The sequence below is a fragment of the Chelon labrosus genome (assembly GCF_963514085.1).
Source record: "Chelon labrosus genome assembly, chromosome: 1".
Taxonomy (NCBI): Eukaryota; Metazoa; Chordata; class Actinopteri; order Mugiliformes; family Mugilidae; genus Chelon; species Chelon labrosus.
In genome coordinates this window covers 4557725-4580931 of record NC_140337.1, presented here as the reverse complement: position 1 = coordinate 4580931, position 23207 = coordinate 4557725, and the positions used below count along the sequence as shown (strand labels likewise).

At 41.7% G+C, this 23207-nt stretch overlaps 1 protein-coding gene across 1 annotated transcript in view; it reads right to left on the bottom strand.

Annotated features, from left to right (window-relative positions):
* The window catches only part of LOC311486297 (Fc receptor-like protein 5), a gene marked incomplete at its 5' end in the record, with an annotated part of 70772 nt that overhangs the window by 14271 nt on the left and 33294 nt on the right, over nucleotides 1-23207 (bottom strand). The window contains 2 exons of the mRNA XM_084542096.1: nucleotides 22318-22590; nucleotides 22718-22987. Coding sequence (XP_084398222.1) covers nucleotides 22318-22590; nucleotides 22718-22987 — 543 coding nt within the window. The remainder of the gene's footprint in view (nucleotides 1-22317; nucleotides 22591-22717; nucleotides 22988-23207) is intronic.

The following is a 23207-nucleotide window of genomic DNA, read 5'->3' as shown; positions in this document are numbered from 1 at the left end:
CTGATGCGACGCATAACCCTGGGCCTAATTTTATGTGGCATGTTGACTCGTACGACAAACTAAAGCCATTTGGTGTATGTATAAATGGAGACACAGATGGCTTTTCAAGACTCATGATATGGCTTCATGCCTATTCAACAAACAGCGATCCCAAGATAATCGCTGGTTATTTCATAGGAGAAGTTGAGAGGAGGATGGGGACACCTTCCAGAATTCGCGCAGATTTGGGAACAGAAAATGTCACAATGGCAGAAATGCAGAGGTTCTTACGATGGAGTACAGATCATCGTCACGTCAGTGATTGTTATACAGTACATAGTGGAACCAGAACAAACAATGTGTCACAGAGTCCGTGTAACTGTCCATGGTGCTGATCACTTTGGCAACAGTAAACAATTTGTCACAGCTGTCCATGTAACTGTGGTGCTGAACACCGTGCGTAAAGGTTAGATTATGCTTCCGCATAGTGATCACGCAATGGTCACGCAATGGCCACGCAGTTGCTCGGACGCAGTCGTAAGACCGTGATGGTTCTGCGTGGGGTTTATGTGTCGAAATGCATGCCACACCGGTAGAGGGCGCTATGATTTTTTGTGACCGACCGACCGAGACTCTTGTGACTATCTCGCCTCGTTATTTACCTTCGGCTTTTGCCGTAGTCACAGTGAACGATGGACACCGAGACAGAGAGACTGGCGTTGGAGCTCCAAATTATTCAAGCAGAGGAAGAAATACTTCTTTTGCAAATTAGGGCACGACAAAGGAGACAATGATGTTTATGAGTGGAAACCGGAAAAGCGGTCTCCAGCGGATGTAGTTAGCGGACCAATCACAGCCAATGCCGCTGCGTTGCTGCTGCGTTGCTGTTGCGTCGCCTCGACGCGCGTCGAGGATTTTTGGGAGGTGCGCGTCTGGCCCTTGCGTAGGACGCACGGGGGTCTGCAAGGACGCAATAGGTCCGTAATAGGTCCGTACGCACGGACGCGCTGTGTCAACGCGGAAGCATAATTTGGGCTTAAAGGCGTGCTGCGCGGTTGAAGCATTTGAAAAAGAAACGTGACTTACCGCCTGCATCACACAACTCTAAATGTGGCCTTCCTCTCCGGGTTGGCGCTGACTCCTTTTGTTTTGTTGAGGCTTCCCAAAAAAGTCTAAAATGCGTTTTTGCGCCGTGGTGGTCAGTTAGCTCGACTATAACTTGTACAGTAGTGTCAAGTGTCACGTAAGGTCACGTATCGTCACTTACCGTCACTTGACACTTAACCTTACGTGTGGTCATGTGACTAGCAAGACACAAATTGTATAGTGAATATTAAGCCAGACCGCGACAATTTATAGTTATTAGTGTTGCCAGTTTTAACTTTTAGCATTTTCTTTTTTCCCCCACTTTTTTCACTTTATTTCGTGTATTTATTTTTGGGTAAATACATTTTTGGGGTGCAGCCCCACCAGCAGGGGGTGCTGCAGCACCCCCAGCACCCCTACTTCCCGCGGTACTGGTGTTGACCTGAGCTGACAAAAATCCTATGCCTATGAGTAACAATGTTGTCCATGATATTTTTGTCTTACTATATAGGAAGAACTGCAGCAAGTCGCACATTTGTGGAATACCCATGTCATCCGCAAGAGCAGAAATGCAGTAGCTCCAAATGGACGTCCAATTCTCATGTACACCATCCCTCACCTATTTGGAGGACAAGATCACCTGAAAGAGGTCTCTCGGGAAGCAGTGGAGGAATGCCAACAGAGAGGACCTTACCCTTGTGATGAAACAGTTTTCAACATGTGTTGCCTTATAGTGGCAGAGAACTTTTTACACTCACCCACCACAGCAGATGAAGCTATAGAGCTGTATCTTTTCCTGAGAGCATGCATCCTACAAGACTTAGACACTACCCCATGATTTCTGGAGTATTGTGACTTGGTTAGTTTTGAACATTTAATATATGAGGAATAGTAAGATCCCAACCATCATATTTTTGTTTTAATTTCTTGATCTATTTTGCCTACACTGTAGTTTACCAAGTTATGTATGTAGGGCCTACAAGAATTCAGTGTGGTTATGTTTTCTTTTTTTAGAATAAAACAAACCTAAATATGACACAAAATAAACTGTTGTTTCCCAACATTATGGTGCAATATGATCAATGAAAAAAAATGAGCGATAAGTGCAAGTCTAAATTTATTTGATAGCAACATGTAGGCTATTGCAACCATTGTAGCATCACATTGCTGCCTAACTCGTAAACATGTATTACCTGATAAAACAACAGGTCACAAGAGTATAGAAATACATTTGTGCTCAACTAACATTAAAATCGGTCTTGAGGTCATAGCACTCTGGAACTCATCAACATCTATTACCTCATAAAAAAAGACAACAGCAGCACAACCCCATACATACAGTATACAGGTCTTGAACGTATTGCTCTCTGTGGGAACTCATCAACAGGTAACAAGAGTATGGAAATTTGAGCTTAACTAACATTGAAATCAGTCACACAAAAAAGTGGTCAGGTCTTGAACACTGACCTCTGAAACTCATGTTAATAGTAACAGGCTTGTTTTGCACAAACTTGACAGATGGTAAAATGCTCTGCTCCTATGTCTAATCATTATCTGCATCTCCATCTCTCAAACACAATATGCATTATAGTGCTGATATTGCAGGTAAAACATCCCACAGTATGCCCCAAAACAAAAGACAGATAAATGCTGATTTAACTGAGTATTTTTACCTCATTTTTGTTCAGATGTCCAAAAATATCAGCCTTATTCTTAAACATCTGTATTGAAGTTAGCCTTCTGCTTCTGTTACATTCAGATGAGATACATACATAGTTCCAAAACTGCACCACATGTATGTGCTATAGGTCGTCGTGCCAGTCCATTTACTGTGGTGAACATGATCTCAATCTTGTTAACACAGATTATATCTGAGCCTGTGACAAATCTTAACATCTTTCTGAGACCTGTATCATCCAATCCTCTAATGTATTGTTGCAGGAAACGAAAGCTCTGGTTCTCTGCTTGAGTTGAAGGAGAGGCATCGAGTAACTTCAAAAGCTTTTTGGTTGTTGGCTTTTTGTCCTCATACATGTGCAAGACATCTTGTGGGCTTGCGAAAGCTTCTTTTAGAGAGGAACCAGCAACTAAGGACATCTTTTCAGATGCATATCTTGGCTTCTGGATTAACTGTTTGTGCGCAACTTTTAGCAGGATGCTTTTTAAATTCTCTTGTGTTGGATATGCTGTTACGTCTAAACGGTCCAAAAGGTCAATCAGCTCCTCCCTGTCCTCCTCTGAAATACCTTCTTTTAAGGCAGTGGTGATCAGATTCCTGTCTGAGTGACTTACATATAGAAGAAGACTTTCAAAAAGCACATCATCTGACACTTCATTCTCACTAAAGATAAGTGCCACTGCGAAAGCAGGGGAAAGGCGACAGGGAAAATAGCCATGGTCTTGAAATCCTTTCAGTAGAATTCGGCCAATGGATTTCCACTCGTCTTCTTGCCACTTAGGACACAGAGATGGAACCCTCAGGTCCTCCCCTTCAGCTGTGTGGTCCATAAGCTCAGTCCAGAAAGCAGCATACACATCCCTTGAGACACCATCTATGTCAGCTCCTATTTCATCTATGTAAGTGTATCTCAGGTGGTGTTTGAGAAGTGCCGGATCCTTGAATTGGCCTATCATCTCCTCCAGAAGATTGACCCTATGAAGTTTTATGGTGATATTCACAACATCATATGAAGCTGCAGAACTACTTGCAACATCACCTACAGATGCTGACTCTGGAGTAATGTTTGCTGTGTATGTTATGGGTGAGGAGGGGGTGAGTGCAGGTTGATATGGCAACGTGTCATCCATTTGGCCAGCCATTTCTTCTCCAATATAAGGGCCAAGTATCACATCTGAGGTGTCTAGGTCTATGTATGCCTGTACATAAGGAAAAAGTTGCTCATCTTCATTCAGTTGCACTACATCCATATTCACATTTTCCCCACCACATTCTTCATCATCCTCCTTATCTTTTGGGGTGTTAGTGCACAGGTAAAATCTCAAAACTCCCATTCTTAGTATGCTGTACAGTTCTCCAACTGTAACGGCTTCATCAAATATAGCTTCCTCCTGATAGTCTAATATGTCATGACTAAATGCTTCATATTTTCCTACTTTATTTTCTCCTTTTGGGAAGAAAATGTCTTTGGCATACTGTAATATGTCTGCTTTTTTTGATTCTTTGGGGACATCAATGGTCCTAGTCCCCCCTCCTTTGCGTTTTCGGACTTGTTTACCTCCGTGGATCCACCCCAATTCCACTTTTCTTGTTATTTTTTCCGCCCATTTGTTGTGTTTTGCATTATTTTTTTTCCGTTTTGCAGTAGAAGTCTCCTGGTTATTAGGGTCATCCTTACTCCCACCAATGCCCATCTTCTGTTTCAGTTTTTCAAGCATTGAATGTTTTGTTGATTCTTTTGCACTTGCACCATGATGTTCCAGACAGAAGCGTCTTGCTGCAATCCTATCTCCATAAATTGGGATGTAGCCAGCCAGAGCATCATCATCCATACAATCAATAACTGTGGCATCAATCTGTCAAGACAAACATAATAATTACAACTCAAGTACAAGATTACATTACTTATGCACACACACAGGAAATACAGAGGTTTGTTTGTATTATTAATATTATTATTATTACGAACATTCACATGGAAAACATATAACTGCAAAGAGATTTACTTTGACGCATGAAAAAAACACTTAGCCTGGCCCTAGGCTATCACTGACGACGCTGACACTAATTAGACTACTATCACCAGACTATCGCCAAAAGGCTGTAGCAGGCCAGGGGTGTCAAAGTCATATAGGTAGTGGGCCGGATTTGTTGGAATGAGACCTTGTGGGGGTCATTATCATTTTTCTGCATGGGTATCAGAGTGTTATTTGATGATATCCCTTATGAGCAAGTACAAATAATGTATTGCTGTCATATACTGTCATATACTCTCTTGAAATGCCCTACTTCCATGTTAGGTTTTCCGCTTCCTTCCTGAGGATGGTTTGTGGCGCTAGGTTTAATCAATTTATCATAGAGATATTGCTTATTACACATTGTTGAAGACAACTTCCTACCAAAAACATCTGGGGGGCTGTATGAAACCTTATGGCGGGCCTGATCTGGCCCCCGGGCCTTATGTTTGACACCTCTGCTATAGGCTAAATCAGAGTCTAGGCCTATGTAGGCTACAACCTAGATAATGATGTGCTATTGCCATGTAGTGGATAGTCTACCTTGCGGTAAATACACCTTCATAGCTGGGTCAAAAGGTTTCACGTCTTTTTAATTATCAGCCAGAGAGAAGAAATGCTTTCTGATTGGCTGGTGAGGTGGCTATTAATAACGGGACACCTATGAAGTAGCCTAGATCTGGTAAAACAAAGGGTCTGTCCGAAACGGGAAAAAATGCTGCCTTTTAAGATATCTAACAGGGGAGCGAGGCATCGTGGCATGTCCGAATCAAAAATGCTGTCTTCTAAGATACCTTCGTTTTGCCCAATTTTGAAGGCAGCATCGTCGTATCCTTCATGCTGCCTTCAACGTCCAAAGTTCTATCGAACTATGATGTCAGTGACCGCTGGCAACCGCGGGAACAGCTGTTCACAAAGAAGAAACACTGTCGGTGTCATGGCAACGGCGTTCTGTGTTGCTATCTTGCTAGGCCATCCGAAACAACGTTCGTAGCTGGTACCTTGATGTTTACTAAGGCACGTGACTCGCTAGGCAGCCGAAGGCAGCGAGACAGCAGGCAGCTGCCTTCCGTTTTGGACAGACCCAAAGTTTAATCACCGTTCCATATCAAGGCATGGTAACTATGCCAAACAAACATAGTAGGACGACTAAGCAAGCTTCGCAACAATAATCAACTGTGAACAATCTAACTATCCATGCTATCACTGATATAGGGCCAGAGAAAGTTGTACAACAAACAGAACACGTAGAAAATGTCTAGGCTTAATCTTTTTTAAACGGAACCACTTGTTTCCTTTGCGTGCTATAAAGGCATGACTATTGCCTAGTGGCAACCGGGTGATACGCGGGATAACGACCTTCGAGGTGTCCTGTTAGGCTATGGAATTAATGGACTTGAACCTCCGCTGCGTGTCGGAGTTCTTTGCCTCTCGCCCCATTAAGTTATGGACACGTTACGGAGGCCATTATCCCTTAGGCTACTTGTTGGAGAGCTAATAACACAGTGTTGCATATTCTACAATAGGCAGTTCTAGCCCCTCATAGTCAGTGTGTAACGTTAGCTTAGGCCTACCATTAGGCCTACTGTGCTGGCAAGCTAAATTAGCCAATAGCCACTGTAAGCTAATCACACACAATGTTTTGAATTAGATGGTGGGGTGGGTGTAAAAAAAACCCGCACTTACATGTTCTTGCTCCATTCGAAGAAGACATTCTTCGGGTACTCCACGAACTCGCAGAAATCTGGAAAGTGGAGAATCCACATTCTGAGCCATGGCGACACTCACTCACTGCGACCACTGCGACACGGAGAAGCATGATGTGAAAGACAAAAGAACGTCTTATCTTGAAATAACGTGATATTTCATGGAATAACGTAATAAATATCTTGTAAAAACGTGAAAATATCATATCTTGAAATAACATGATATTTTCACGTTATAACGTGAAAATATCATTATCATGAAATAACGTGATAATTTCATGTAAAAACGTGAAAATATTTTATCTTGAAATAACATGATATTTTCACGTTATAACGTGAAAATATCATTATCATGAAATAACGTGATAATTTCATGAAATAACATGATAATTTCATGTAATAACGTGATACTTATCTTGTTAAAACGTGAAAAATATCATGTTATAACAAGAAACTTTCATGTAATTACATAATATTGAGCCTTTTTTTTTTTCTACAGTGTGGCAGCAATACGCTTCCGTACTGGAGTTGATTTGATTTATATAACAGAGATAGCTACAGATAAAGACAGGACATTGTAATTCTCCTCAGATGAGGATGAACATGCAGCTTTGGGGCCCCCTGGTGGTTTTGGGGCCCTAAGCATTCACCTAGTTCGCCTATAGCAAGAAATGCCAATGCCCTGGATGAAGACACACTGATGGCCAGGAGCAGCTGGAGGTCCCCCCTGCCCTCAGGAGGAAGGGCCACAGCAGAGAGTCTGGTTCCTCCCAGGGTTTCCTCCTCTTAGTTTTTCCTTGCCACTGTCGCCCCATAAAAGCTGGACAATGAACGACCAGCCCATTGAATATTTATTGTAATAATATCAATTCATTCTATTTTCATTCTAATTTAATTTGAAATATACATTTATATATTAAATATTTTTAATTTTAAATACATATATATATATATATATATATATATATATATATATATATATTAAAAATTAATTTTTTAAATAAATAGATGGTCTTTCACAGTTCCATCTTTTCCGCCTTGCTCTCTGGGGAAGGTCTGAACGTAGAAAGAACAAACTTTACAATTGGAGAATGTAGTTGTTTGGAACTGATTTACTGTTTTGAATCTTGACAACTTTTGTTTATTTAGAAATTGTAGGCTTTTCATAATCCTTACAGAAGGAAAAAAAAGGTGAAACATTATAAACCTAATAATGACTTCTTGTTGTGTTTAACAATGGGTCCTGCTCCACTGGCACTCAACTATGTCTAAACACAGAATCATCTGGGACTTCCCAGATGATTCTGTGTAATGAATTATCTTTTTCCAAAGGTCAGAGGGCCTGTATTTATACACTTGCATCCAAAGTGTTTCTGGAATTATTCTCACTGTCAGAAACAGAAGTCAAATGTTCTGCACTGCAACTTTAAACTGGGTCTCTATAATGTCCAGTTTGAGCATCTGGTTTTCCACAGAGAGACATGAGTCTGAGGTAAATTCCCAAGGACGTTTATTTATTAAAATCACTCCAGACATCAAAAACTGACAGAAGCAACAAGCTACCTTGTAGACCCTTGGGAGGATAACCAGGAAGAGATAAGTACTGACATTATTTTAACTAGCTGAGCATGCATGTTCTAATTCCACTCAGTTACACATGCGTTTATGTATGAAGCTAAAACACTGACGGTAAACGTATATAAGGATATAAAAATATAGGACAAATATAATACGCATATACATCATATCTAGTATATAAGGATATGAAAATATGGGAGAAAGAGTACATATCTTCATCATATACAGTATATAATCAGATTAGAAAATACTGGATGGATGGATGGATGGAAATATTTACATGTTGAACAGGAGATTAAATTGATAGGATGTGTTAGCAAAATGAAACTTGATTGTAGTTTTCATTTCATCATCCATTCTGTTGGGTAGGGCAACTCTTCATTGATCTGAGAGAACACAGAAGAAGAAAAAACTCACATTTATGGACATTTACTTCCATTAGGACCCATTAAAGCTGTGCTCACTTAACAATGAGGCTACAATATGTACTTAAAGAGGAACTCACTCATTTTAAACTTGAACACACTACAAGATTTGAAAATAGTAAGAAATCACACAGCACAGATATTGTTTAGATAGCACTGAATGCTCATGTGATCTCAGGGGATGGAAACACAACACAGAATGTCTGCATGTAGCTTTGTAAAGATTTCCAGGAAGAATACAACTAAACCAAAGCAATAGCAAAATGAATGTGGATGAGAACATTTTGGGGGAGATGAAGTCAACAAAGTCTTCAGCAAGAACTGGAGATCAGATTTTTAATATCTTAACGGTAGCCTTGAACCTTCGCTTCAAGTGCCTAACTGTTGAGCAGAAATCCTCCTATATTATTGTTTCATATCATCATGCTCACCAAAACATGTTATTGGTTCAATTTCAGAGTAAAGTGCTTCATCAGCTGCTGCACCAGCTGACTTTCCTGTGAATAAAGAGGATCATCACATTCCATCAAGACCAACATGTTTCAACTACAACCAATTACTGCTGCAGGTGGATGGAGACTTAACTTGCCTTGGTCTCTCTCAGCTTCATCGTTATTGTTCCAGCATGTCTGTTCATACATCAGACCGTCATCTACAACAAAAGCCACATGTCAGGTTTGAATATTACAACATAGAAGATGGATGGATGGATGGATGGATGGACGGATGGACAGATGGATGGGCGGACAAATGGACGGATGGATGGATGGATGGATGCATGGATGATGGATGGATGGATGATGAATGGATGGATGGATGATGAATGGATGGATGGATGATGGATAAAATCATGGATAGATGGATGGATGGAATCATGGATGGATTAATGGATGAATGGGCGGATGGATGGATGGATGGATGGATGGATCATGTATAGAATCTTGGATGGATGGATGAACGGATGGACGGACGGTTGAATGGAATCGTGGATGGATGGATGGATGGATGGATGGATGGATGGATGGATCTCAGGGGATGGAAACACAACACAGAATGTCTGCATGTAGCTTTGTAAAGATTTTCAGGAAGAATACAACTAAACCAAAGCAATAGCAAAATGAATGTGGATGAGAACATTTTGGGGGAGATGAAGTCAACAAAGTCTTCAGCAAGAACTGGAGATCAGATTTTTAATATCTTAACCGTAGTGTGCCGGTAACCTTCGCTTCAAGTGCTGAACTGTTGAGCAGAAATCCTACTATATTACTGTTTCATATCATCATGCTCACCAAAAGATGTTATTGATTCAATTTCAGAGTAAAAAGCTTCAGCTGCTGCACCATCTGATATTCCTGTGAATAAAGAGGCTCATCTCAGTTTAAACTGTCTGATATATAGAGATGTAAAGTAAACCTAGTACATAAGAGACAACATGATACAGATTACAGTATCAGTCACATTCCATCAAGACCAACATGTTTCAACTACAACCAATTACTGCTGCAGGTGGATGGAGACTTAACTTGCCTTGGTCTCTCTTGGCTTCATCGTTATTGTTCCAGCATGTCTGTTCATACATCAGACCGTCATCTACAACAAAAGCCACATGTCAGGTTTGAATATTACAACATAGAAGATGGATGGATGGATGGATGGATGGATGGACGGATGGATGGAATCATGGATGGAATCATGGATGGATGGATGGGTGATGGACGGATATTAAAGACGGGGGGATTCCCTTCATCTGATTTCATTAAGTGAAATTTAGTAAAGATTTGGTCAAAGACTCATCTCATGCTTGTATTCTTAAAATAATTACATTACTATATAAGAACTCTGTGACATCATATCCTCTCTATTTCAGTTAAAAAGTTACAAAACCAACTTGTCAGCTTTCTAATTTTTAGAGTAAATAAAATCGTCTCAGCTTCTGTCTGTTTAATATATTGTATGTAGTTCTTAAAACACTCACCGGTCTGAGCAAAGTTTTTAAGCTCAATCAAAGAATATGTGGCATTGTTGGATTTAACAACTGGTCAGATGTCATGGCAGAAATCAACTTAAACCAGCATTACAGTTCTTCCTGTAAGGACTCTTAGCTTAGCCATATTCTGAGGATGTCTGGTGTGAACGGTTCTTTTTAGGTCACTGATAATGGTCTAGTGGATTATGGCTCTAAGAGACATTGATGTTCACATTCACATAACCACAAAGGAGCCACTTACTTGTTCTTGCCACTGAACGTACTCTAGCATTTTCATTGTCTTCAGGATCTTTGATTGTTTCATAGATGCAAGCATCACCTACAGGGTTACGAGGGTTTAGAGAAGCACATTCATTGTGTTGAGCTTCATCCTGGTTGATCATGTGGTCTGTAGCACAACGCTGATTCGTACTCTGAGACCTGGTCAAACCAAAACATTTAAATATAGTAGATTTATTAAAGAAGCATGGGAAGTTATAGTATGTTGAAAATGAGAGAGGGGAGTGTCGTACCAACCTGGTAAAACATGAATCTGTGAAAAAGAGACACATTTTATACAAACTGTTAGATTTCTTCTACAGTACATGTAGAGTAATCAGAACACATATGTGATTTACATCAGTGTAATAATCTAAAATCAGAAGGAAATGGTCTCACCCTTTGACTGTTTGTGATGACACAACACCAGCAGCAGGATGATAATCAGTACATGTCCACCAATCAGCCCAACGATCAACAGAATAAGAAATGAAGAGCTATCAGACCTGGACACTGGTGAAATAAATAATAGGTATTAATGAAACACACCTGGAAACCAAACAACGTCCAAAATGAACTTTACAAAATATTAATGCTGCCATTAATTATAATAATAATAAAAGATTCCTCACGTTTTACTGCCATCCAACTCTGTGGTGATTGTTTCCCTGAGGACTGACACTTGTAGAAGCCTTCATGTGACTTTGACACTGCAGGGATGATCAGCTCCCCTCTGGTATCACTTTGGATGAGTTTGTCATTTTGATAGAAAAACACATTAGAAAGAACATTTTGTGTCTTCAACTTGCAGCCAAGAGTAACAGGATCTCCCTCAGTCACAGGATGGACAGGGCTCACCAGGATAATATCATCAGCTGGAAAACAGTCAAACACATTCATTTAGTGTCAGCTGGTTCAAAAACGATAAAATGATTAGGAGACGTTTACGTATGTTTTCAGTCTTCTCTCTCTACATGTAGCTTTTAATCATGTATACATCAGGGATCTAAAGCCAGCAAAAAGGAAACGATTAATTTTGTTATATCGCTATTGACAGAATAACTTCAGCACAGATGAAAAAGACCAGAACAGCATTTAGTTCAGGACTTGTGGACTTCTGTGGACAGTTTGTGAAATTGCACACAGTAAATGTCAATTTATCAGAGGAGAAAACAACATGTTGCTATTGTCTCATAGTCATTTAAAAGGGTGGATCATAAAAACACGAGTTAATACTGTTAAAGATGAAAATAGATATGTGTTTTCTAAAGAAAGACTCTGCCTACTTACACTGAATATAGAGGACATAGAATACATGTGATGAAAACTCACTCTGTCCAGTGATGTTGACTGCGTTGCTGAATGCTGATCCAGACTCACACCAGTACACTGTAGTACTGTCCTGTATCTTAGCAACATTACATGTAGATCCAGTCATGGTCCCCCAGGTAGAACAGTGTGACAGGAAGCCATCATCAGTAAACCTCCTCACTCTCCACTCAGTAGACTTTCCCTCACAGCTCAGAGAGACAGAGTCAGAGGTGAAGTGCTGGACTCTGTCAGGATTCACTGTGAGAGACGCTGCTGAATGGAAATCTGAAAAATGAACCATGATAGAAGGTCACACTTTATAAAATAACAATAAAGTTAATCTTTTACAAACTAAGATGAATATACTTCATCATTGTGTGGTATTTAAGAAAACTGTCACTGTCATACTTTGTCTACTTCCTGTAACTTGAGACCACATGGATAGCCACACACACACACACACACACACACCCACACACACACAAACACACACACAGACACAGACACACACACACACACCACATTTGTTACTTCTAAAGCCCAACACCCACCTCCAGACCAGACAAACTGAGGATCACTGTAACCAGTGTAATACACTGGGTCTCCTCTTCCAGCTCTACACACATATCCTGCTGTGTGTGTCTGTCCATCAATGATGTAGGAATCTTGTTCAGTCCCTTTGGTGCTACCAGGCAGCAGCTCATGACTGTAAGATCCAGAAGTGTCTGATAGATCAGGAACAGCTTTATACCAGTAAAACCTCCATCCTGCAGATGGATGTTCAACCTCACAGCTCAGAGTTACTGAGGCTCCAGGACTCAGCCATGATGGAGACACAGAGAGGACAGGTTTGGGTTTATCTGTTAGGAAGAGATTTTATCACAATGAAAACATGTTACTATGTACTGATGGAAGATTACACACAACATTTGTATCCTGCATACTCTGCATTATATATTATATATATACAATACTTGTAAATACATTAAACAAATGTGAAGATATGTGAAGCTCACAAGCCATTTCATACTTTTAATGCTTCCTGTGATGAGCAGTGATGGGCACGTTACTTTTAAAAGTAATTAATTACAGTTATTAGTTATTTCTCCCAAAAACTAACTGAGTTAGTAACTGAATTACTCCACTATAAAAGTAACTACCAGAGAATGTCTAATAAGGGGAGAAGTACCACTCTCAGCGAACTTCCGGCTTCTGAACTGCTTGCAGTTCCACTCTGGTTCCATATGAGGGCGCTCTCAGGACGAGTGCAGAATGAATGGCGGTCTATGGAGCAATACCCCTCAAAATCCACTTTTCTCAGGATATAATTTTTTGTGCAGTAATTTGAATATTGTATTTGAAAGGAGATGCAAAGAAATTACACATTGCTGGGTGTTCGATTTTTTAGAGTCACTTATTTGCTTTAAAAAGTATTTTAAAATGTCAATGACATCATACACATCGTACAACCAGATACTGCTTTACGGCAATCCTTCAGTCACTGCTTTGGTGCTTTCGCACTCTGCACTTTCTTTTCTCTCGAGGCATGGACAACACAGTTGACACAGGTAAATACACGTGCTAGAACAGTTTTTGTTTTGTTGTTTTAAAAGTTGTTACGTTGAAAAAAAAAACTTGGGCGAAAAAGTCTGCCTTAACATTCTGGTCCCGCTTCGGATGCCACGATGCCGTCAAGCGGGATCTGGTCGTAATCAGTCCTTCACTGACCAATCAGCGTTCATTAGCACAATGCTAGCGTGTTATGGGCAACAACAACTCAACCTTTAAGAAAACGAAAGGACAGAAGTTCTCGTTCATTCAACTATTGACCTATAACCCATGTTGAACTTGCAAAACCTACAATCAAATCTGAGATTTCTCAACGACAATCGGGTGAAAGAGACACATTTAGCCGTTTAGCTCCATAGACTCCCATTCATGTTGCACTCATGGCGATCGCCCCCAGTGGAAATCTGGTGGAACTGCAACCAAAATTCGTTACAATGGGACTTAATAGAGAGTGGCAAGGCTCTCCGTAGACGGGCTCTGGTAACTACTTACCAGGGAAAGTAACTATTGCGTTACTTTAAAAAAAATTTTTTTTTTTTAAATCATTGACTCCATATACTATGGACAAACCCATCTTAACGTCACCCATTGGATTCTGAATTCAAAAATGAAGCCTGTAGTGGGCGGAGCCTTGGGTCGCCATGTTGGTTTTGCTTTACTCCGCCCACACGCGGATACTCCAAATATGGGCATGGGCGTCGTGTTGGGGTGGACTTAAAGCAGCCTGGACGTCGAAGCCCGCCACTCAACTCTCTGCTACCGTGTTAGCCCAGGTTACCGAGCTAGGCTAATCGCTATCCGAGGTGCTAGCAGCCAGCTAACATGGCAAAGGTGCCAACTCCCCGTTTTTTCCTCACCCATCTTCCCAGCACCCCAGCTCATCTTGCTTGAGGTAAGTTCACCCGAAGCTATATAACACTCGAAATAATGATTTATGTCTTAATTTTATACTATACAACTAGTGTGTTGCAGAACTTTGTCACGTTGTCATAAAACTGTTACAGAAGGGGTAGCGGGGATGGGAGTTTTGGACCCAAATGCAGGACAGAGCAGGAGTAGGCAAAAAAAGGGTTTTTAATTAACAAAAGGACAAAGCTAACCAAAAGCACTGCTGAGGCAGGGTATCCAAAAACCAAAAAACTATGAAGAAAAAACTTGAACAAAACATGAAACTACGTGAAAAAACTATGGCATGGAAAACATGAGCAAACTATGGCATGAAACGCATGAACGTGGCAGACAAAACGTATGACACAACAAGGAACAAAGGGGAAGGCAGGGCTATATATACACACACGAGGAGCAGGGGTGACAAGACACAGGTGAAGCAAATCAATAACACAAGGTGAAAACCAATGACAGAGAATGTCTAATAAGGGGAGAACTTCCACTCTCAGTGAACTTCCGGCTTCTGAACTGGTTGCAGTTCCACTCTGGTTCCATATGAGGGCGCTCTCAGGACGAGTGCAGAATGAATGGAGGTCTATGGAGCAATACCCCTCAAAATCCACTTTTCTCAGGATATAATTTTTTGTGCAGTAATTTGAATATTGTATTTAAGGAGATGCAAAGAAATTACACATTGCTGGGTGTTCGATTTTTTAGAGTCACTTATTTGCTTTAAAAAGTATTTTAAAATGTCAATGATGTCATACACATCGTACGACCAGAGATACTGCTTTACGGCAATCCTTCAGTCACTGCTTTGGTGCTTTCGCGCTCTGCACTTTCTTTTCTCTCGAGGCATGGACAACACAGCTGACACAGGTAAATAAATATCACAGTACATACATAACCATAGGCAGATAAAAGTGCCAGCAACCAAAAAAAAAGTTGTTACATTGAAAAAAAAAAAAAACTTGGGCGAAAAAGTCTGCCTTAACATTCTGGTCCCGCTTCGGATGCCACGATGCCGTCAAGCGGTATCACTGGTCGTAATCAGTCCTTCACTGACCAATCAGCGTTCATTAGCACAATGCTAGCGTGTTATGGGCAACAACAACTCAACCTGTAAGAAAACGAAAGGACATAAGTTCTCGTTCATTCAACTTTTGACCTATAACCCATGTTGAACTTGCAAAACCTACAAGCAAATCTGAGATTTTTCAACGACAATCGGGTGAAAGAGACACATTTAGCCGTTTAGCTCCATAGACTCCCATTCATGTTGCACTCATGGCGATCGCCCCCAGTGGAAATCTGGTGGAACTGCAACCGAAATTCGTTACAATGGGACTTAATAGAGAGTGGCAAGGCTCTCCGTAGACGGGCTCTGCCAATGATCTAATCAAAGGAAAACACGGAAGTAACACAAAATAAAACAGGAAACTGAAAAACTAAACACTAAACCATGACTATGAAAACCAAGAAATTAAAATACAATAAACCCCATAAAAGAAAGATGGCGCCGACGAGGGTCGCCACGGTGTTTTGGTGCGCTCTACTTTGTTTTGCTTTTTTGCTTGTTAATCCTGTTTTTTGTTGTGTGAGGAACACATACACAAGGGATGACCTGCTAAATATCAGAACTACAACACCATCGAACTTATTCCCGGATTTTATTGCTCCATCCGGTGATATTTTGGACATATTGGTCAAAGGTGCGCTCACCTTTGCCAACGCAATACGCCGGCGACGACGCAGGAGAGGAAAGCGCACTGGCGCACTGGTGCGCCTTCGTCAGCGCGGACATCGCACTCCGCTGCTGGGCATTTTCCTCTCTAATGTGCGCTCACTGTGCAGCAAGATAGAAGAACTCCAGCTACGGATGGGGAAAAACAGAGAGTCCTTTGCTTCACCGAGACCTGGCTGAGTGGATTAATACCGGACTCCGCGCTGCAGCTGGAAGGTTTCCAACTCTTCAGAGCGGATCGCCACACAGAGCTCTCCGGCAAGACGAAAGGTGGAGGTCTGTGTTTTTACATCAACTGTAGCTGGTGTACCGACGTGACAGTGATCCAGCATTACTGTTCCCCGGATTTGGAATCACTTTTCATAAACTGCAAACCCTTTTACTCCCCCCGCGAGTTTTCTTCATTCATTCTGGTCGGTGTTTACATTCCGCCGGCAGCCAACGTCCATGACGCACAGCGCGCGCTGGTCGACCAGATTCTACACGTGGAGAAAACTAACCCGGACTCCTTAGTCCTCTGTGAACGACTCACGCCTGGCCAACAACCTGAATGAATACTTCTGCCGCTTTGAAAGACAATGGGACAGTACCACGACCACCACCCCCCACGGTGACACCTCTCCCACCAGCACTGGTATCTGTGAAACCTCACAGGCCCTCACACCAGTGCTCCCCTCCTACCCGACAACAACAATGGCCAAGGCTCCCTCACAGCCGGTGGGCTCAGAGCCTCCCTCCTCCATCTCACCTGTCACCATCCTGGAGAAGGACGTGAAGAGGCTGTTTACGAGGCAGAACCCCCGCAAGGCTGCTGGACCAGACGCTGTGTCTCCATCCACCTTGAAGCACTGTGCTGATCAATTGTCTTCAGTGTTCACAGATATATTCAACATCTCACTGAAATCATGTCACGTGCCAGCTTGCTTCAAGGCCTCCACCATCATCCCAGTCCCCAAAAAGCCAAGGACTACTGGACTCCATGACTACCGCCCTGTTGCCCTGACATCGGTTGTGATGAAGTCTTTTGAGCGCCTTGTGCTTTCTCACCTCAAGGATTTAACAGACCCATTCCTGGACCCCCTGCAGTTCGCCTACAGATCAAACAGATCTGTGGATGACGCTGTCAACCTGTCCCTCCACCTCATCCTCCAGCACCTGGACTCCCCCAGATCATATGCCAGGGTCCTGTTTGTGGATTTCAGCTCGGCCTTCAACACGGTCGTTCCGTCTCTACTACAGGACAAACTCTCCCAGCTGACTGTGCCTGACTCCATCTGCAGGTGGATCACAGACTTCCTGTCTGACAGGAGGCAGCATGTGACGCTGGGAAAAGACATCTCAGACTCCCGTACCATCAGCACGGGTTCCCCTCAAGGCTGTGTCCTTTCTCCTCTGCTCTTCTCTCTGTACACCAACAGCTGCACCTCCAGTCACGAGTCTGTCAAGCTCCTGAAGTTTGTGGATGACACCACCCTCATCGGGCTCATCTCAGGTGGAGATGAGAGTGCTTACAGATTGGAGATTGACCGCTTGGTGACTTGGTGCAGCCGCCACAACCTGGAGCTGAACGCCTCCAAGACAGTGGAGATGATCGTGGACTACAGGAAGAACACAGCCCCACTCCTCCCCATCATCCTGTGTGACTCTACAGTCAACACTGTGGAGTCCCTCCGTTTCCTGGGCACCATCATCTCCCAGGACCTCAAATGGGAGCTGAACATCAGCGCCCTAATTAAAAAAGCACAGCAGAGGATGTACTTCCTGCGGCAGCTGAAGAAATTCAACCTGCCAAAGACAATGATGGTTCACTTCTACACTGCCATCATTGAGTCCATCCTCACCAACTCCATCACCACCTGGTATGCTGCAGCCTCTGCTAAGGACAAGAGCAGACTGCAGCGTGTCATTCGCTCTGCAGAGAAGGTGATTGGCTGCAGTCTGAAGTCTCTCGACGAGCTGTACGCTTCCAGGACTCTGAAGCGTGCAGCTGAGATTGTGGCTGATCCCTCTCACCCTGGACACGGACTATTCAACAGACTCCCCTCTGGCAGACGGCTGCGATCCATCGAGTGTAGGACCACTCGCATGGCGAACAGTTTTTTTCCATCCGCAGTCTGTCTGCTGAACAATGCCAAGCCCCCCCCATGAACACATCAAACCCACTACCATCCCACAGTAAATGTTCTGGTGGAATATACATATATATATATATACTGTGTATATATTTTTGTATTTTGTTGTATTTTTATATTTTATATATCTGAGAGGAAGTTTCTATATTTATTCTATAATATAGTTTCTATATTTTATTTTATTTTATTTTAGGCGTAACAACACCAAAGCAAATTCCTTGTACGATCATGCTTGGCAATAAAGTCTTTTCTGATTCTGATTCTGATTCTGAAACTAAACCGTGACAGAAAACATTTACTCATTACACATCTACAGCATTCTACCAACGAACCTGAATCAAATAACTTCACATTTAAACTTTTATGTTATATTTTTATTATTTAATTCATATTTTACACAACTTTAGTGGACTGGATGTTCATTGGATATATTTACTATTGTTAAAAAACCACGTTACGTTTGCTGGTTGCTGTTTAAAGTTCTTACCATAAATTACATTATGATCTCAAAAAGACAGGTACATTTATATTTATTACAAGATGATTCTCTTTCAGTAACTGGTTCAAGTCATGGCTACCCTTGATGTCTTCTCCATACCTGCTACACATAGCAGGAACTGCAAGTATCATCTGGCTTGATAGTTGACTGCTGATATTGCAGTGTCTTTAAAGGAGAAACCACTTTTATTTAAAGACTGTCAATATATGCACTGGTATTATCATTTCCATTTAACCCTTCAAATGTGACATTATAGTTTTGTTAACTTATACTTTTTTCCCTTTCATAGATACAGTGTGGATAATTGGTGATGGCGTGGGGCCTAGAGAGCTGTGACCACCATGGGAAGCAACCTCAGTCTGCTGGATGTCCTCATCTGTTGGTTTGGTTGGGTGGACTGCAGTGGAAAGGCCTTCTTCCCTTTTTTTTCTCTTTTGTTCTATAACAAATATTTTTAAATATTATATTAAAATCCTGTTGGTATTTGCACTCCTTTTGTCTTTCATGCTTACTGTAGATCTTTCACAAATGTCACAAAAGTTAAAAACAGCAACAGGCAACAACAGGCAATGGTGTTTAACACACGAGATAGAATACAGAACTGTGGTTTATGTAGAAAGGTAACAAAAAAAACTGTGCTAAAATGACCACAATATTAACACTGAAAACCGATGAATGTCAGCAAGTCCAACAATTGCTGTTAATTTAAATTATATTTAGTCTTTTCTATTTTAATAACACAAAATATTACTGTTATACAAGCAGTGGTTTAACAAGTTAGAATCAAAAAGGCAACTGGACTTGTAGAGTTTTTTGAGAAGACGTTTCACCACTCATCCGAGTAGCTTCTTCAGTTCTAGGGGACTGGTGCGAAGTTTGAGGTTTAAATAGGAACTCCTCCTGAAAACTTGCTTGTTATGCTAACAACCAGAAACTGGTGCAGCTAATTTCCACTAACGATTGGGTACTTACTTGTTGTTGGGGGGGGACTGTTTGTGTCCCCCTCCTCTTCCCTATGAATGGTGCTCTAACGACTCTTGTCCGTCTGAGGCTCCAGTGTCAAGGTGTGAATGGGGTTGAAACTTCTAGGGGACAGAAGTTAAAACTGTATTGGAAATAGATGGCAGATTAAATCTCAGTCCACCTCCTCTGTTTAGTGAAGGTTTTTCCAGTCTGACATAGATGGCTTCCTTTACTCCTCTTTCAAACCATCGGTCTTCTCTGGCTAAGATTTGGACGTTGTTATCTTCAAAGGAATGTTCTTTGTCCTTCAGGTGTAGGTGGACCGCTGAATCGTTTCCTGATGAGCTGGCTCTCCTGTGCTGGTACATGCGTTTATGGATGGGTTGTTTGTTTCCCCAATGTATAAATCTGTACACTCCTCACTGCACTGAACAGCGTACACCACATTACTGTTTTTGCCTGGGTGTTTTGTCTTTTGGGTGGACCAGTCTTTGCCTAAGTGTATTCCCTGGTTTGAAATAAACTGGAATACGGTGATTTCTGAAAATTTCTCTGACACTACAGCCACGTAGGGGATGACGATGTTTTTCCTTTTGTTGTTCTCCTCTTCTCTGTCCTTTTTGGGGTATCTTTTTGAGCCTTTTACAAAGGCCCAGTTGGGATATCCACATGTATTGAGTGCCCGTTGGACGTGTTTCTGTTCCTTCTCCTTGCCATCCAGTCTTGTGGGTACAGTCTGTGCTCTGTGCTGAAGCGTTGTGATGACCCCTAGTTTGTGTTCCAAGGGGTGGTGAAAATCAAATAAGTGCTGATCAGTGTGGGTGGGTTTTCTATACACTTCAATGTTGAGGCTTCGGTCTTCTTCCACATGCACTAGACAGTCCAGGAAAGCCAAACTGCCTCTGCTGATGTTCTCCCGAGTACACCTGATGTTGCTGTCCACTGCATTGATGTTCTGTGTGAAAGATTCCACTTCCTGCGTCTTGATTTTAACCCAAGTGTCGTCCACGTACCTGAACCAGTGGGTGGGGGTGTTTCCTGTTAAAGAGTTCAGGGCTCTGGTCTCGACCTCCTCCATGTAGAGATTGGCCACAATAGGATTGGCCTCAAAAATGAGGTGAACTATTTTTCCCAATCTCATACAGAGGCAGTAGGTTTAAAAGTATCATCATCGTAAAGTCCAATACTTCCATATTACGTATTGATTTTGATACAAGTCGGTTTAATAACCGTGACAACCAACAAAGTCCTCCCGTTAACATCGCAGCTAATGAATTACCCGAAGGCGAATTCATTAGCTGGCTAACTAGCTAGCTAACAAGCTGAGCTAACGCGCCTGGTTTGTTAAGCGCAAACTCCAATGCTTGCTAATTAGTACGAACATATTTAGAATAAAACCAGTGTTTCACTCACCGAAAAAACTGAACAGCAGATTTCTTTGAAGGTCTGTTAGACTAACCTTACAGCAAGCCATTGTTTATTCGGTATTTGTCAATGGTATTTGTGTGAACAATTTTCCAAAACTGACTACAAGCACGGCCAGATGGTTGTGACACTATAAAGCTAAAGAAGCGGGGACTAGCGGAGAGACCATAGCTAGCAGCTACCGCCAAGTGACCGCGCCCATACGTCAGCTGTCACTCAAAGCAGGAACGCCCTTAATTATGCATAATTTTAAACCTTAATAAAAAATAAACGAACGCGTTAGAAAAAAATTCACCCCCCGTACAGTTGTCATGAATAGTGAAATAATGCATTGAGACTAAAACCGTTTTTTGTACCAGGCTGTAAACATGTTTAATATTGCTGTAAAGTTGGGCATTTTAACATGGGGGTCTATGGGGATTTGCTCCCTTTTGGAGCCAGCCTCAAGCGGTCACTCGATGAACTGCAGTTTTTTGCACTTCCGCATTGGCTTCAATTTTCAGACCCGGAGGTTGCCACCTAGTTAAAATATGTCTAAGAATTAGAATATTTTTCTGAGTGTAATGTACACTTGTACACGTGTACATTCTTGCCTTTTACCTCAATGAGGTTAAAGTAGTGCCTATACTTTCACCTTGAAGACGGCAACTTTACATCTGAATGCTCCAAACTCTCCATTGCTGTAAACTATCTCTGATCGCTTGTGTGATACTGCTATGCGCACCCGTCCAACTGAACACTGTCCTGCTTCTGATTGGCTTACCATGAAATCTTACCCAATCTTAGCCAATCATCATCACTTATGCAGCTTCCCCCACCCCACCCAGAGGGAAAAAACACCTTCGCAATTCTTGTGGCTGTCTGACAGCACAAGTAACGCACCGCATTTAACCGTCGGTAACGGTAACAGCGTTGTAACGGAGGAAATATTAATTAATTAGATTACTCGTTGCTGAAAAAAATAACGCCGATAGTAACGCTTTTTATTTTAACACCGTTATTCCCATCACTGGTGATGAGTAGTAACAATTTTGCTCAATATAGAAATCAGAGCAAACAACAAACATGACTTACGTGATACTGATAATGTGATGGCTTCACTCCACTCTGTTGAATATGAGTCATCTCTGCGTCTACTCTTACACGTGTAGTTTCCACTGTTGAAATCAGAAACACTGAACGTCCAGTATTTATTGTTTGTTTTGTGTGTCGTTAACCTGGGTGTTCTCCATTCATACTTCCACTCAGTGTCTTCACCTCCCTGGACCTCACATATCAGAGTGATCTTCTCACCTCTGAATGTCTGAGGCCAGTTGGGTTGTCGTGTTAAAACAGCCTTGGATGAAGCTGTTTCCACCAGATATGAACAGTTGGGATACAAACAGAAACATGAAATCAACAGATAAAACTCAACATTGTAGGTTTCATCACTATTTCTAATCATGAATATTTCAAACACAATGACTGAACTCACGGATTATGTTGATGGTGACTGGATCACTTTTATCAGTGTAGTAAACTGGTTCTCCTCTTCCTCCTCTGCATTTGTAGATGCCTCCTTGTGATACACTGATAACTCTGTTTTCTCCATCATTTGTTTGGACTAGATCATCATACTTTCCTGTCTTACATCTGAACCACTGGTATTTCCATCCAGCAGAGTTCTCCACAGAGCAGGTCAATGTCACACTGCCTCCTTCTGGTATGGTTCTTGTTCCTGCTGTCAGTGTGGCCCTTGGTCTGTCTGTTATTAGAAAATACATTAAACATCAAAATGTTTTTTTTTCAACATTTCATTTGAAGTAAAATCTTTTTCTTCACCTTCTGCCAGTCTGAAATAAAACTACACCAACTCATCTTCTTCTGACAGTTACACTATGTTAATTAATGATCATTTTCTCTGTTTTTTATGAATCAGCTGTGATTTGTATTTCATCATGGTGTCAGAGCTACATTAACTCTGG